At 40.8% G+C, this 16,268-nt stretch overlaps 1 protein-coding gene across 6 annotated transcripts in view; it reads right to left on the bottom strand.

Annotated features, from left to right (window-relative positions):
* The window catches only part of phldb2b (pleckstrin homology-like domain, family B, member 2b), a 37,628-nt gene extending 21,654 nt beyond the window's left edge, over positions 1-15,974 (bottom strand). For 3 of the 6 annotated variants that reach the window (XM_086305961.1, XM_086305963.1, XM_086305962.1), the window contains exons 1-5: positions 15,680-15,973; positions 9,903-9,959; positions 9,610-9,733; positions 6,749-6,847; positions 5,963-6,046 (exon numbers count right to left, since the gene is read on the bottom strand). In XM_086305961.1, the coding sequence (XP_086162087.1) occupies positions 5,963-6,046; positions 6,749-6,847; positions 9,610-9,733; positions 9,903-9,959; positions 15,680-15,712 (397 nt within the window). In that variant the 5' untranslated portion in view covers positions 15,713-15,973. Of the gene's footprint in view, positions 1-3,479; positions 3,629-5,962; positions 6,047-6,748; positions 6,848-9,609; positions 9,734-9,902; positions 9,960-15,679 lie in introns of those variants that run through there. The other 3 variants (XM_086305965.1, XM_086305966.1, XM_086305964.1) reach the window with 2 other exon arrangements.
* Positions 15,975-16,268: the final 294 nt, after the last annotated feature.

The raw sequence follows: 16,268 nt of genomic DNA, 5'->3' as shown, positions 1-16,268 counted from the left end.
CCTGGCCATCAATTAGCCTGAGAGGGCCGGGTATTAAACAAGATCTCAGGGTCACAACCTCTGTAATACACACAGGCAGCCACAGCTGTCCAAATACTTGAGATGGCAACAGAGAGGAAGAGCGGCGCTGACACAGATACAGGAGGTCTTGTGTGGGAAAAACAGAGGAAAAGGATAAAAGAATAAAAACACTGAACTGACGCACTTTTTGAGCCAAGGAGGAAAGAAATGCTGAGGGCCAGCTTTCTTAAATCAACAGGTCAATGCGGGTCTTTCTTCTACTTCCATTGTCGAAAAGCCCTGTTACAGTAAAACCCCCATAACGTTATGTGTAAGAGGCTAAAAAAGCACCTCCTTAATAGCTCCATTTCAGTTACATCAGATTCTTTGGACCTGAAGTCAGACGTAACCACTGAGGCAAGAGGAGGGGGGTGTGGAAAAAGGCTGAATGGAAAAAATCCAGATTGTTTTCATCCTCTCTTTTTCTCTCGTTCTCATTTCATTTTTTGTTGCCTTTTCTTTCTCACACTTATGTCAAGTCTCATAAACATCTCAGGCAGAAAAGCTGCATTAATAGCCGAATTGAGCATTACAGTTGAAATGAAAGAGGTCGAGCCAGTCTAGATATTACCTTAGAGCATTTCACAAGCAGTCCCCCCCCCCTCTCAATACACCCAGTTCTCAGCATAGTGGGGAGATCCGATTGCGGCTGTGATGTGAAGTGGGCAACACAGGCACACACACACACCCGAAAACAGTGTAATAAATGTTTAGTCTGCACAGCTGGACTGTGAAGCTCTCAAATCCATACTTATATAAACATGAGCTTGCAGGTTTGGCCACAACCTGTGAGGAAGTGGGATCATGACCGATAAAAGATGTAGGGCCTCCGTGAAGAGACTGAGAGCAACACACACACACTGTGTCAGCGAGTATGAGTAAGAGCTAATAATAAGCGCTTCTCCTTGCCAGACGTGAGTAAAGGTGTAAATCTTCAAAACGTCTATCTATCTGTGTGTGTTGGAACATGCCTTGTAACAGGGTCTGCCTAATGAATCCCAGTACCTCTCAGTATTTAGCGTAACGGCAAACACAGACATGGGCTCACAAACAAACACACACACACACACACAGCAGTCAGCGCTTGTAAAAATCTAATTTCCTACCCTCAATAGCCACTTTTAAAGTGTATGGTAACGTGTGACGTCTTGATTTGTTAACAAGCCCCGACCCTCCTGTCTTTCTAATTTCCTCTCATGTCCTTAGCTAGCAAGTAACTCTTAATTATTCTCTCCTCATTTCGACCCCCAGCATAAACAAATAGCTATGAAGATACGAGTCTACACAACAAGGGAAAACAAACTCCATGTGAAAAAAAATTTCACATCTAAATTTATCTGTGATACAAGTCTGCTGTCTTTAATAACTTCGGTGGGGGGGGTGCACTATCGACAGAGACACCATCCACAACAAAAACTGCTCTAATCTCATTCACGTGTTCACTTGCTTACCAGCAAATTAAGTTTGCCCCCCCCCCTTCCCCCCAATGCATGCACTCTTCCCCGCACACACACATATGAGCAGACCCTTTCCAGCAACAACAAAAGCTGAAATTAGCCTGTATATACATTTATGGGATAATTTAAAGTTTGCAATCTACAAAGTCAGACCTCAGAGTCTTTGAGGACGCAGATGGAGCCTGAGCTGTACGCCTGGAGCCAATTTCTGTCCCCATGTAGATCTGCGCTCTCTCGCCACAATGTTATGGGAGGAGAAACTTAAATCTGCTTCTCTGTTTGGTTAACATCAGAGGCGGAATTGCCAATTTGAGACCATTAGGCTACAAGGAAAAATAAACCAATTTCAAAGGTGCAAACACATGAAACCCAGCTACCTGCTACTTGATCAGGTGTGACATCCATGGCAATCATACCCAACAATGGTGATGCAAGGTCAACTAAAACTATCCCCAAATTTGAAAGATATTAGACAAATGCTATCTTGGCTATGATCCCTAGAATATGCACGGTGTTGACATTAAATCTCAGGCTGAATGTATTCACTCATGAAATGAATACACACACAAACAGGTCCCAGTGGGAGAGGAAATTGTCCTCAAAACCACAAATTAACCCTCTCCCAGGCACAAGGGCATAGTGGTAACACCATGAAAAGACAGACTGGTGTTTCTCAGGAGAGTCAGAGCAGATTAGTCATTCCGTCTCTCACATGCTCACACTCACAGGCCTAATTTGTCTCCTCACAAACTCAGGATTGCCTTCTGTCTGCTCTATCTCAAATCTTATTAACAAATAATCAACTTCCCTCAAGCAAAGAATGCAGACCTGTGAATAACCTCTTAACAGCCCTCTACTTAACTGTATTTCTCACCAAGTATTTAAAGAAAAGAATAAAGCGAACAAAAAAAGATACATTTCATCCATTTTACGGTGTAAAACTGGAAAAAGCAAAATCCAAATGTTCTGGGGGTGGGCAGGCAGAAAGATTTGTGAGGATAATAACATCCGTGACAAAGAGGGAGGTTTTATTTTCAGGTGTCAGGTATCCTGACCACTGAGTCTGCCTTTCTATCCATGAGCTACATTACATCTGCACTGGCACATGCACGTGAACTCACCAGCTAACTTATAACCACGAGACAGGCACACAAAGTTCATTTACATTAAAAAGATGCAGACAAGAAGCTGTGATGGAACACTGCCAGAATCTGGCTAAAAATAAGAAAACGAACCACCAAGTGAGCAACACGGGTGAATCACACCTCTAACCTGCTGTAATAATGATGCACGTGATTTACTGACCCGTGCAATAATTACAGTGTTTCGCCATTTCCAGCAAGCAACAAGCAAAGATCAGCACATCAGGTAACAGTTCAGTAACAGTGTGAATACTATTGACCTTTAGACTAAAAAAATCAAATTGAATTGAATCATTTTAACCAATCAGAAGGACTTTTTACCTTTATATCAAGCTGCTGAGCAAATGCTGTTTACCCTGGCTGGCACAAGTGCTCACTAGTGTGCTTTCTGTAAATAAGCCAGTACACAAATCGATTGATAACTTTAACGCCGGGATCACTGGTCATTCAGTCCAAAGAGCATGCTGCATATGCTTCAGAGTAAAGAGGTATTTCCCTTAGCACATACATAAACAAACAGATGCCCAAGCAGTATGATGATATTATAAGTGAAAGTGGAATATAAGCTATGAATTGCGTTTCTCATCCTCACATTAAATAGGCTAGATATACAGAGAAACAACCTACGTCATAGTTTAAAGCTCGACGTGTGTTTTTCATTCTAAAATATTTCCCAACTCTTACAACAGTTTCTGAAACATTGTGTAACACAAAGTGCTTCAGATGGATAAAGTTCAGTAAAGCAGAGGTTTGCTAACACAAAGGCTGAGTAAATTACAACGTTACTTTACTTCTAAAGCAAATAAAATCCGTTACAAACCTTTTCGAGCTATTTGTTTTCCTTCAGCGTCTTATCATGACAAGAACTACAAAAACTTCTCCCTCACAGGTAAAACAGATACAGACAGATTATATATCAGCACCACTGTCCGCCTCTGTGCTGCCTCCCTCCTCCGTGATGTTCCGCCTCCTCTTGACTCAGTGTGGAAGAAAGTTAGTTCACTGATTTACCATCCACGAGAACCCGGGACTGTACCAAATGTCGGTAAAAAAAGGGGGAGGAGGATAAGGACAGGTCAATAAATAACCACAGGGAATAAGTTATAACACGGTAAATATAACGAGTGATGGTTTCTTACACCGAAGTGACACTGTAAAGAGCAAACTGATGAGTGCACGTGACTAAAGACCAGCTTAATGTAACAGCATTACCCGCCACGACCCCTGTGTGTAGTCGGTTAGTTCAAAGACAATTCGGCAATGAGGTCTTTAGTAGACACCCCCCTCCACCCCCACCTCTAAAGCTTTCTTTGTCTACCTACCTCTTCAACAGCTCTTTGCTATGAAAATCACTCCGCTGGTTTATCCTTAAAGCAGGTATAGTGTGTAGAGTCGGACTTACTGAGTCTAAAATGAAGAAGTGACTGCTTAGACTTCATGATAAAACAGCATAGAAACGGTATGCAGTATGCAAGTGGAAGGTATTGACTGAGAAAGATAACGTCAAAAAGTAAATAAGAAAAAAATACAATAAGAGGGAGGACTGTGCTTTCCTGTCTGGGTTAAAGGTTGTTAGTCTGTTTTGCTTAGATGCTTCATTTGCAAGCATTTCTACCATGACACGAACCCGTGGACAGCTACTTTGCCCTTTATCCTGCGATCATCCTGTGCACACAGTAAAATAAGATAAAACAAGAGAGCAGATATTAGAGCATCCTGTGTTTTGTGCAGCAGCATAGATTTGCATCTGCTCCCTTCCAGTGTAAATGTTGAGAGACTTAGTTTTATGACTACAAATCCACTGAAATGTGAACTGAAAAACTAACAACGTGGAAATCTTGGACAAATGGAAAATAAAAAAACACGGAGCAGATCTAAAGCAGTAATGTTCCAGTTAACAGATCTTATTAATAAACTAACAATGTACTTGTGGAGTTTGTTTGTCAGCGGCTTTCTTCCTCAACAATGATTTCCTTTGTCGTTTCCACCTCTGTTGAATAAACATATTGCTACTCTACAAGTGTCCTCCAGCTGATGTGATTCCAGATCAAGCTCTGAATTCCAAAATACAGAACAGATCATTTCCTAAACACAGCTAATCATCTCCAGACTAGTGTGCATGAGTGTCTGTGTATGTGGTTCGACCAACTCAACCCAGAGCAACTGAGGCCAGTGGATAAAAGATGCTCTCAATCTTTTTCCTTTTTTACTATCGTTTTCCTACGCGTACTCTTCTGACTTTTTAACCCTGTCTTGTTTTTTTAGTCTCTTTTCCCCACCCCTGCTATTTTGCTGTGCCTCAGCCTTGTGTGTGGACCCACCAAGATGATGTCAATATTTGAGTCAGCCAGGCACAGCGGGAAGTTAAATAGGCCTGTCAATGTTTAACTTAAACCGTCCAGGCCTTTTCCAGGGCACAAGAAAAAGGAGAAAACTGTAAACAGAAAGGACAGACAAGTGAGTGTGCTGCTTGTCATTTTAAGTAGGACAGGGAAAGGTGAAAGAAGGACAAAGCTGTGGAGAAAATGGGAGAGCATACTGTGACTGAATAAATGACGGAGCAATTCAGAGAAGTGAAAAGAATAGAGGGAAGAAAGGCCAGAGATAGACAGATTAAGATACTCGCAGACAAAATATAGACACGTCTACGTAGGCGGGCATGAAGAACAAGATAAGAAGAGAGATCCATTTAACTTTGGGTGACTACACTTTCTTTTTTTCTTTTCTTTTTTTGAGAACATTCTGCAGTCTCCAATAACAATCCAAAGGGTTTGCATGCTCTGCAGATGCTGGAAGCTGTGACTCATTGTAGGAGCTAGCTGTTCCAAACCACTACGAATTACCCAAAGATACACACACAGACACACACACAAACATACCGAAATGCATCAATACACTCACATGACTACATGTGTGTAGATGTACATGGACACAAACATATTGCACAACCTGTTGTTTGCATGAAGAAACTCAACTGTGCCCATATGAGTCACACAGATAGACTGGAATGTGAGTTAACCAATCCATAAAAGAACCCCCCCCCCCCCCCCCCCCCCCCCAGAAAACTAACCACTGTCTCTCTGTTGCACACCAGTTATGAAATACTAAGTATCTCAGTCAGCAATGAAGTCAACTTTCAATTAACTCCAGTACTAATAAGGACCAGTAGATGGCAATATCTCAAAGTGTGTGTATGTGAAAAGGCCTGTATCCTCATGTATGCTGATACCAATGTGCAGTATACAGGCTTTTCCTGAGAGCAGGCTGACCTACACTGTGCGCATGTGTGCGTGTAGAGTTTACCCTGAGTGAGTGGTGTTGGTACAGTGACCTGGACTCCATCAAGACTGCAGAGGTGGCCACAGGGGTCCAGGGTCACCACCCCTCCTGTTGATAATGAGGAGATAGTCAGGGGAAATGAGTAACAGTGAACTACCATTCACTCCAACATTACACTCCGACATGAGATAACTGCCTTAATCATCCCGCTCCTACACGGCATCCTCTGAAAGCATGCAATATCCCCTGTTAATAAAAGGTACTCACTATTCAGATTTACTGTAATTAAAACAAAGCTTCACACAAGAACAAAAACAACAGCGTAATTAATAATCCAGTTCCTCCCTTCTCCTCACAGCTATTCTATAAAAAGCCCAACAGGTATCCAGCTCGATGGCTTTCTCAGTCTTATATTCATTTTAAACAGTATATTTCTTTTCTTACATTATTAGAATTTTAGGCTTTAGAGGATTGAGAAAGTTTATTATTCTTCCGCTGCTGTTTTGTCAGAATAATCTTCTAAAAACAAAATAACAATGATTGCACTTGGGATGGTATTGAGCAGATCTTCTAAATGCCAAATATAATCACAGATTTGCTTTCAGTGGATTTTACTTGAAGTAATATTTTAGGATTCAAAAACAAAGATTAAAAGCTTGCTAATGAAAGGAGGAGTCATTTCCCCTTTCCCACGACATGCTGTAAAGATGTAAGCACTCTTGCCAGTGTGGAAAAGACAATAGAGCTGTGTTTATTCTGGGGCCTGCCAAAATTATGACGTCATTTCAGAGAAAGTGAACCAACACAGACCTTCATTGATGATTAGACAATGCTCTGCCTCGATGCCAGGTCCTTGAATGGTAATATCCTGAGGAATTGGAGCATCTTCTGTGCCTATGCGTGTTACCCCTGAAACATAAAGAAACACATTTTTTTGCAATCAGTAGAATATATAAATATAGGGGATAGAATTAGACTTATCATGTCTATATAGGTGGTGTGAGTCATAATTAAAGGGTCTTATATCTAATGCTGTTATCATGCAGACACATTGTGGAGTACAAACTCAGTTTTCCTAAAAGGTCTTATTCACATTCTTAGCATTCTTCAAAGTGTGTGTCAAAGCAGTGGGCAGCGATGATGAAGTGGAAATGTCACAAAGCTGACTCTGACGTCAAGGTCTGCCCTTGTACTGTTTGTAAGTTTATTTCTGCATTAACCCCGACTAAGGGTTAAGTGTCAAATCCATTCATATAAAATGCAGTGTGCACTGTTCTCATTGCAAAGAGAAGACAAGACAAGTAAAAAGACTTCTCTGGCTCACTGGGGTATAATCAGAGCCTTGTGATCTATGCAAGAAGTTTATGAATGAGAGTTATCACTGTAATGCTTGTAAGGGCAGATATTTGGTGTCTTTTAAAGCTTTTAATATAATGCCTGTCAGTTTGTATTAGTATTCAGTGTCCTGTCTTCGGGCTAATAAATAATAATCACTAGTACACGTGTGCCTCTCACTTCACTTTGATTTATAATTCTACCTGAATGAGTAATGAAGCTGTGAAACCTGTGGCTTGCTGAATTGATGTGTGTGTGTGCGTGTGCGTGTGTGTGTGTTAGAGGGTGAGAAATTCTAGAAACCTGCGGATAGCTGATAGTAGAGGAAGTATGAATAACTATAATACTCCACCCTTACAGTACAGGAACTAATATAGTGTGTTTTATTAATTGTAGTCAGTTGTTTGTTATGGAAAAAACTGTATACTGGCCTGATATAAATAGCAGTGAACATTCCAAATAAAATCTCTGGATTTAATAAAGCAAGTGCGCTTGCTCTGCTGCATGAAACAGAGTCATGAAACCACGCGATGTGTGTCATTTGTGTTACTGTTGTTTGGGTTGTACTCTGTTGCCAAAGCATTCTCTTCATTTTTTCATGGCTAACTGTGGGTTCAGGCTGTGCCTTAACCAACACATGACAATGAATGAATGTTAATAAGCAACAGTAACCATGGAATTGGATTGAATAACTTGTATAAATATGCACTGGCTCAATGTTTGACACAGTATCACTTTTCCACAGCATCACCCCCCAACTCACTTCTGCAGTAACCACAGAAATGAAGTGACTTGTCCTGGGAAAAGGGCCAATATTTGGGAGAAAAAGAGTGGGAAAAGGTGGGCAAAGGTAGGGCAAAGAGTGCTGACAGGGACTAGAAAGAGAGGGCATATTTCTCCCATAGCGGCTTCTCTTCATTAGCTCTCTGCTAAATTCAGAATCAAATTCAAAATCCTTTCTCTCACAAGCAGGGTCTTGAATAATCACGACCCATCTCATCTTAAAGATCTGAATGTGCCATATTGACCCTCATAACAGAGCATTTTGCTCTCAGACTGCAGGTTTACATGCTGTTCCTAGAAGGGAGGCAGACCCTTCAGCTTTCAAATATAGCGCTTTTCTACTCTCCCAGAGTACTCAAAGCGCTCTATACAACATGCCACATTCACCCAGTCACACAAGCCCTTTCTCTATACTTTGTGCTGTCTAACTACATTCACACTGCAATGGATGCATCGGAGAGCAACTTGGGGTTAGTATCTTGCCCAAGGATACTTGACATGCAGACCGGAAAAAACAGGGCTACAGCAACCCGAACAGGCCCCTCTTCGATGGGACCAGGTCCCAGTTTGGATTAAGGAGACAGACACCCGGTCTACTTTTAAGATTAGGCTTAAAACTTTTCTTTGTAAAGCTTAGCATATAGGCTGGATCAGGTGATCCCAAACCTCTCCTTAGTGCTGCAATAGGTCTAAGCTGCTAGGGGCTTCCCATAATTGTATTGAGTGTTTCTTCTTCACTCACCTTTTTTTAAACTCTCTTTTACTTCTCTAATGTGTGCCTTTCTCTTATTTTTGTATATATTTCTCTTGGTTTGTATATATTTCTTCTTTTTGCTGTTGATTCCTGCTGTCTACTACTTATATTTTATTTATATTTTTTTTCTGGCACAGTTGATGTGGAGCACCCACAATTTTGTTGTACATGTATAATGACAATAAAGGGCTTTCCATTTTGTCTGTGAAGGTTCTCAGTCATCCAGGTCATCGTAGTCAAAGGAGCTTGCAAAGAAAAGCGTCTGGACTTCTTTAAGTTGCTTGAAGACGTTTCACCTCTCATCCGAGAAGCTTCTTCAGTTCTAAGGTCAAATGGTGGAGAGTCCCAGATATAAACCTAGTGGGAGTAACCCCCTTTCCATTTTATTCTTCTGCGTAATCATTAGTCAATATTAATCTCTGGCTGTCTTCCACAGTGTGTCCTTGTGTGTCCTTTGTCCTGTCTCCATGCCCTCATCCTCAACCGGTCATGACGGACAGACAGCCCTCCCTGAAGGTGGTTCTGCTGGAGGTTTCTTCCTGTTAAAAGGGATTTTTTCTTTCCCACTGTCCACCACGTGCTTGCTTATAGGGACATCTGATACAAAACACCTTGAGATATCTGTTGCTTTGATTCAAAGCTATATAAATAAAATTAAGTTGAATTAACATTTGAAGCTGTGAGGATGTGCTACATTAGGAATGAATGTGAAAAATTGTGGCTACTGACTTAATAACCTGCCCATGCTGAGTTTGTGTATTTACTGTAAATTGTGTCTGGGGTTTTTTGTGTGCGTTACCCTCTTTCAGTGGCAGAACAGTAATAGCCACACTCAGTCTCCCACTGCCCAGGCTAACCAGATGAGGAGTTGCTGTCTGGACTTTTAGTCCTTTCCCTGTGTCGATCAGGTCCAGGGGCGGAGACTACAAGCAAGAGTCAGTGCAAAGGTCATTTTAAAAACACACTTTATAGTCATAAGACTAAAATGAATGTGCCATTGTGCGACTGTGTTCATGCTGGATTTGTTCAAAAACCACATAAAACTTGTGAATGTGTGCATATGTGTTTTCCTGTGTCTGTGTGTATTCTGACCTTAGGTTCACCTGGAGAGATCTGATCGGACTCTGGTTGAAACATCATCTCCGATTCCTGTGTACACATTCAGGCAGACACATAAATGTAAACAAAAACAATCCAGACATGTAGCAGTGTACACAATTATGACAAAACTTGGGAATGACCTGCGTGGAATGATCAAACATAGAAACACTCAAATAAAGAAACCACACAAAAAAAGAAAAGAAAAAAATGAAAAGAAGGGGAAAAAACTGCCCACAGCTTACCCAGCTGCCACGTGAAATGAACTCTGATTCTGAAAATGTTCCAAGTAGAAAATGAGAGGAAAATAGTTTTTTTTTTCGCAGTGGGGAGAAATGAGAGAAATGTTTCATGAAAGCAGACTTCCCACAAACTGTTAAAGTCTGCCATCACTCTGCTGCAATGAATGTGTCTGGATAAAGAGAGATACAGAGTAACTAATAAGGTAACTGAGTTTCTCTGTGCATGCTATGAGCAGTATACTACTTAAAGTAAATACACAGCAAAGCTTGTGCTTGTGCACGGCCATGGCAGTGACAAAGCAAGTGCACATCATTTACCCAGGTTGCATGACTTTAAATCCTGACCATGACTTGGGTGGATATTCATGGTGGCCAGTGAATAATTCTTCTTAATTTTATATCACCTGAAATTTTTATTGTCACCAAAAAATTTTAACATGCAAATAAGCATGCTGATGAGAAATATTCAGAATGTGCTCCATTAAAATATAATATATATGTAATTGAAGCTGCAATGTCTTCCTTCACACAAAACCCACTTCTTACCATTTTCTAAGTCCTGTTCAGCATTTATCAAACAGTATGGCACAGTTCAAATTATGTCATAAGCAAGGCATCTCCTAATCTAACAGGCAGATTGAGCTCAGCTATGCTCCCAGGGTGATAAACTTTGTATTTGGGCATATTTCCTCAAGCATCTATCTCACAGCAAAACTGCAGTGACTGTGAGAGTGGTTTAATTTTGACTGTTCTTATTTTGTATGGACTCAATGTTGAAGTCCAAGCATTCCCTAATGGTGGGAATATGTGTGATGCAATGGAAAAAAAACGAGGTAAAGTACAAGAAAAATAAAGGAACGCTATGACAAACTGTGAAGTGGAGATAAAAGAAAACTAAATCAAAAAATGCCCAAAATATGTGAATGTGTATGTTTGAGGAAACACACTCAGATCGTGTGCCAAAAACAGCCCACGGAGTACTCTGTAATTTAACAGAGAAGAAGAAGAAGAAAACAGTCTTGCTACTACTGTATTTGTGTCCACACACACAATCAAAAACACAAACATGCACGCACACACACACCAGTGGATGACTTAAATGCTTCTCACCATGCAGAGATGATTACAGCATATAAGAAACTATCACAACCACGTCATTTTCCTGCTCCTGTCATTTCCTTTTCTCCCTTCCTCTTTCAAATCCTAATGTGTCATTGCTTTAATGATTTCAGTGATTCCTTCCTTTCTCTCGAGGCCTCTTTTGCATTTAATCTGTTTTCCATACTAGGCGGCCTTCTTGGCTTCTCCTCTTCCTGCCTGTCCTTCTTCTTTCCTCCTGTCTTTTCGCCTTTTCCTCCAATCACCATGAAGGGAAACACAAATCAAAGTCAGCTCTGCACTTCCTCTAATTCAGCGCTAAGTTTCCGCCCTGAGATCACTTCCTTTACTGCTTGGACACCATCATTGCTCACACACACACACACACACACACACACACACACACACACACACACACACACACACACACACACACACATACATTCTAGCAGTTCAGCCACCCTTACATCCCCTATCCACACACAAAAATCTACAAATAAAGTCACACACCAGTTCTTTTTGCAATCGCACCAAGGTATCAGCCCACATTCTACCGATTTTTGTCCTTGCTGTAGACAAAGCAAATACTCAGTGTGTGATGGCAACATCAGCTGAATAAAGGTCACAGAAGCTTGCTGAAAATTAGGCAGAAGTGCATTTCAAAGACCCTTTTATGTGTGAAGGCCTCAGTACCTTGCATTCCTACACACGCTCCTTGAAGTCTATTCCCACCTTCTTGACTCTCCCTTGACTTGTTCTTTCAGAAATGGCTCACTCTATCCCATCATTCCTCTTCTTTGTCTTTCTGTGGTTCTTTTTGTTTTCAAAGCCCCCTTCCGCCTTCACCTTCTTTTACCAGGTGAGCTCTGGCTTAGGCGGGTCAAGACATGTCTGTGGCCATGTTTACTCTAGTTAAAGCAGAGCAGTGAAGTGTGTCAACCCCCATTCTGAGTATCCAGACTCCAGCGCTTTCATCTTCATGGTGTTTGATTCCAACAGCAGTCACTTTGCTATCAGGGAATTAAGATGTGAAAGCTAAAGTATGGGATTACTGAATGATATACGTATATGTACAGAGACAGAGTCCCGTAAAAACTGAGCATGGAGGATGAAAACTAATGCCGTGCAAAAAAAAAAGCATGATGGTTCTTTATCCTTAGTTAAACAATCTTAACCAACATTTCCCAAACTGTACTCAAACTAAACAAGCACTCAGTGTTTAAGTGTCCTTGTTTGTTTCCTAATTCTTTGTTGCATACATGTCTCTGCTCCTAGATTGTCTTAACAGTACATCACATTTTCACCCATATTTGTATAATGTTTGGTGTCAAGGCAAAGACTTGCTCATTTCAAATATAACTTAAAAAAATAAATGTTTATCATGTTTATCAAACTACAAAAAAAGTCACGTAAGGATGGATATAAAGTTCTCTACTCAGTAATGGGATGTACTATGCTTGAAACCAGATTCAAGCATAGGAGGTCTTCTGCCAGAATCTAATGTGGGAAATACAGAAATACATACCAAGCTGACTCAAAGAAAGTCTAATACAGTAAATGTATAAGTCGAAGATTTCTACACAATGATATGAAACACTGAGAAAATATTGCCCATAGGAAAACATTCCAAGCACACATCCTCCCACTTACTTTTTTAATAAAAATTTTAATCCCAGATTTAAAATAAACCTTCTATTGGAAAGTGACTGAACTGACCTCACAAATGCACAATATAGCGTGCACAAAATGGAAGAAAGGCACAAGCACACACAATTTGTCTTTGATCCCATCTGTAAAACAGCTGAGTCTCCCCGAAATGCTTTGTTTGCCCTGCATCTGGAAACAGAAAAGGAGATGAGAGGGTAGTGTGGGGTAATGAAAAAGAAGATAGCAGTGGAAGGTAGAAGAGAGAGAGGACTCATAAAACCAAGTGGAAAGACTCAGCATTCTCAGACTGTTGCAGCTGGGTCATTTTTATTTTCTCCATCCCATCCTTGCTTTCCTCTGTCAACTTCTTCCTCTTTTTGTATTTGCTTTAAACGGTTTTTGCATTTCCTTCTCTTTCAGTTACTTTCCTCATCACAGCTGCTGTATGTTACTGCAGACAGCATTCTCAAACCCACATTCACAGGAAAGGTCCTGCTCTCAAAAATGTTCCAATGTTAGAACAACTCTTTAGTGCACTAGTTGGAAAAGCTAGTGCACAATATGTCTGTTTGAAAAGGCCAAATCAAATGTTATGGTTTTCATAGTATTGTGAGCATATTGCCATCATGAACTGGCTTGGGCAATTTAGATAGGGAGAACCATAACATTACATTTTTTTCTCAGGTCCTCTGGCTCAGTTGATGAATGGCAGTTGGGATATTAAAAAAATTATTATTATTTGCATCTATGAATAAGCAGTTTGGGGTAATTCACAGGCTTTTGCTTTCTAGCTGAAAACTTCAAAAATGGTGGGAGAAGTGCGCCATCAGGATGGTTCTTTCATCATTTTAATGCATATATTTGTTTTTGCCATCTTTTTCTTCTGTGGTAGTGTTGGCCTTAAAGATAGGCAGCTTGTGATGACTACAATCTGTGGTACAAACTTGACCAAAAAGTGGAGCTGAGGGTGGTCTCAGTCTTACACAACTTAACATCAGCTATGTTGTATTTGTCTAAAAATGCTTTCAGTGCTTTGCCTAGTTATATTTCTCTCTTCTGTCTTTCTCCATCCCCTCCCCTTACATTCCAGCATGACCCTCTCCTCCTCCCACCTGACAAAGCCAGCATTGTATCACAGATGCTATTTAATATGGAGTCCCTCTCTCAGTGTCCTTCATATGGGGCAATTCAGGGTTATCGTCCTCCCTTGTCCTTGGTAAACAGTATGTTTGCAGTAATGTCTTCAATAACATTTTAAATCAGATTAAAATGTCCCTCATGCATTCATATATACATGGCTTTTCAAAATACTGTATGCTTAATAATGTGCATCCCTTGTCCTTGGTTTGCATTGCTGTTGTGTGTTTGCATTTGTTTTGGTTAAAACCGCTGAAAGCCGATTAAAACGTGTCTGTGAGCCGCTTGTTAAACAGCACAAATATCTGTCACGCTCAAACCCTCTCACATCCCTACTGGCAGTTTTGCAGTCTTTTAGCAAAGTGCTAGATGACAGGAAAAAAAGTCCATTGTTTTTGCAGCTGACTCAAAGCTGGAGGAAATGTAAGTTGAATTTCTAGTGAGGGTGTGTGTGTCTGTGGAAAAGCCCAGATTACTTTAACTGCCACATGCAGGGGATCAACTCATGTTTGGTTTCCACAGGGCCGGATATGACAGCGAGACAAGGGGAGACAGTGAGCTAGTGGACGGGTTTACTAAAGCACACATATCTTCTTGTATGGTGAAATGAGCTGTGACTGCTGGAAAAGGAAAGAAAAGAGGAGATGGAGTTCGAGATAACAAAAGAAACAAACTATGTGTGTGTGTGTGTGTGTCTGTGTGTGTGCTTGTGTATTGGGGTATGGGGGGGGGGGGGGGGGGGGGGGCAGGTAGACACAGATTAAAATGCAGACTAAAGAATTCAGATATGAGGAAAAAAGATTAATGGTGAAAAATCCCCAAGTTCCACCAGTGGCCTCCAAACGTAATATGAGCCTATACAGCACATATAATTCAAGCAGTTACCTTCATAAATCAGCATTACATACAGTTTCCAAAAATCTTTGTTTTTCTTAAGCTATTGGTCACTTCTATGCTCTCCACACTGACTTCTGCTTTTCCTTTTTCCACCTGGCAGATACCCAGTGAAATAAAAAGCAATCATATAAAATATGTTTTCAGCGTTACAGTTGGCAACAGTATGTCAGAAGAATTGTATCCACCGGTTTTTTTGCATCACGATAGATAGATAGATAGATAGATAGATAGATAGATAGATAGATAGATAGATAGATAGATAGATAGATAGATAGATAGATAGATAGATAGATAGATAGATAGATTGATTGATTGATTGATTTGTGGCCTTGCCATTATGTAGCCATAGGGCTTCAGAGCCCGTGTTGGGCTTCAATATCACTGCGTACTCTGCGGACTGATATTTGCAAAAAATCTTACAAAACGATATCTTATCATTTCAAATTTCTACAATGTTCCAGTTAGAGCTGCCATCAGCAGCAACGTTGGATCGTCGGTGGAATCACGAAAAGTACACCTACATTTTCACGTTGTACCTGCCCGCTAACAAACCAAAAGGTAATCTGCGTTTGATTTTGCCGAACAAAATCCTCAATTGAAGTCAGATAACGTTACAGCTTACTTTGAAAGTATTGCAGCGCTGTGAAGCAAAGCAAAAATAAACCTAATTTACAAGAAAACATTTTGATAATTAACATACATTCTTCCACTTTTTAAATCCACAGCCTATAGGTACAAAAACTCACTCACCATTACTGAAGCGGGAATGGCCACTTCTGTCATTGTGCAGGAAAGGACGCAATTGCGAAACTGATCCAAGATCGAGAGGTATGCTGTTTGCACAAAACTCCCCCAAATAGAGTTTTTAGCTTATTTCTGCCTTTGCTGTAGCCGCAGCTTCTGTCTTGACGGGAGATACATTCCATGCACAGCACAGGCAACGTGCAGATCTCTAGGAAAGACTTTTGATCCCGGTTGTCACAATCACAAACACAAGCACACACTCCAAACACACACACACACACACGCGTAAAAAAGGCCGACGGCTTTCCGACGGGCATAGGAATGCAGCAACAGCTGGAAGCAGAAGTGGATAAGGAACAAGGGGAGGGAGTCTCTCTCTCTCTCTCTCTCTCTCATTCACTCACTCACTCACTCACTCACTCACTCACACAAGCTGAGTTTAATGTGCAGGTGTTAACAGACTACAGAAAAGTACACTTGACCTTTCATCAAATGGTTCAAGCCTCTGACAAAGAGAGGGGAGTGAAGGATAAAAAGAAAAAGAGAGAGCGCATTATTTCAGCCTTGGCAGCTGATAAGGATATCTAATGATTTT

The sequence above is a fragment of the Aulonocara sp. 'chitande type north' Nkhata Bay genome, linkage group LG9 (assembly GCF_057382095.1).
Source record: "Aulonocara sp. 'chitande type north' Nkhata Bay isolate Kocher_YH1m ecotype deep benthic linkage group LG9, A_spYH_male_GT1.1, whole genome shotgun sequence".
NCBI classification, from domain to species: Eukaryota; Metazoa; Chordata; class Actinopteri; order Cichliformes; family Cichlidae; genus Aulonocara; species Aulonocara sp. 'chitande type north' Nkhata Bay.
Note: the sequence above shows the minus strand (reverse complement) of the source record. Positions and strands in the feature narration are given on the sequence as shown.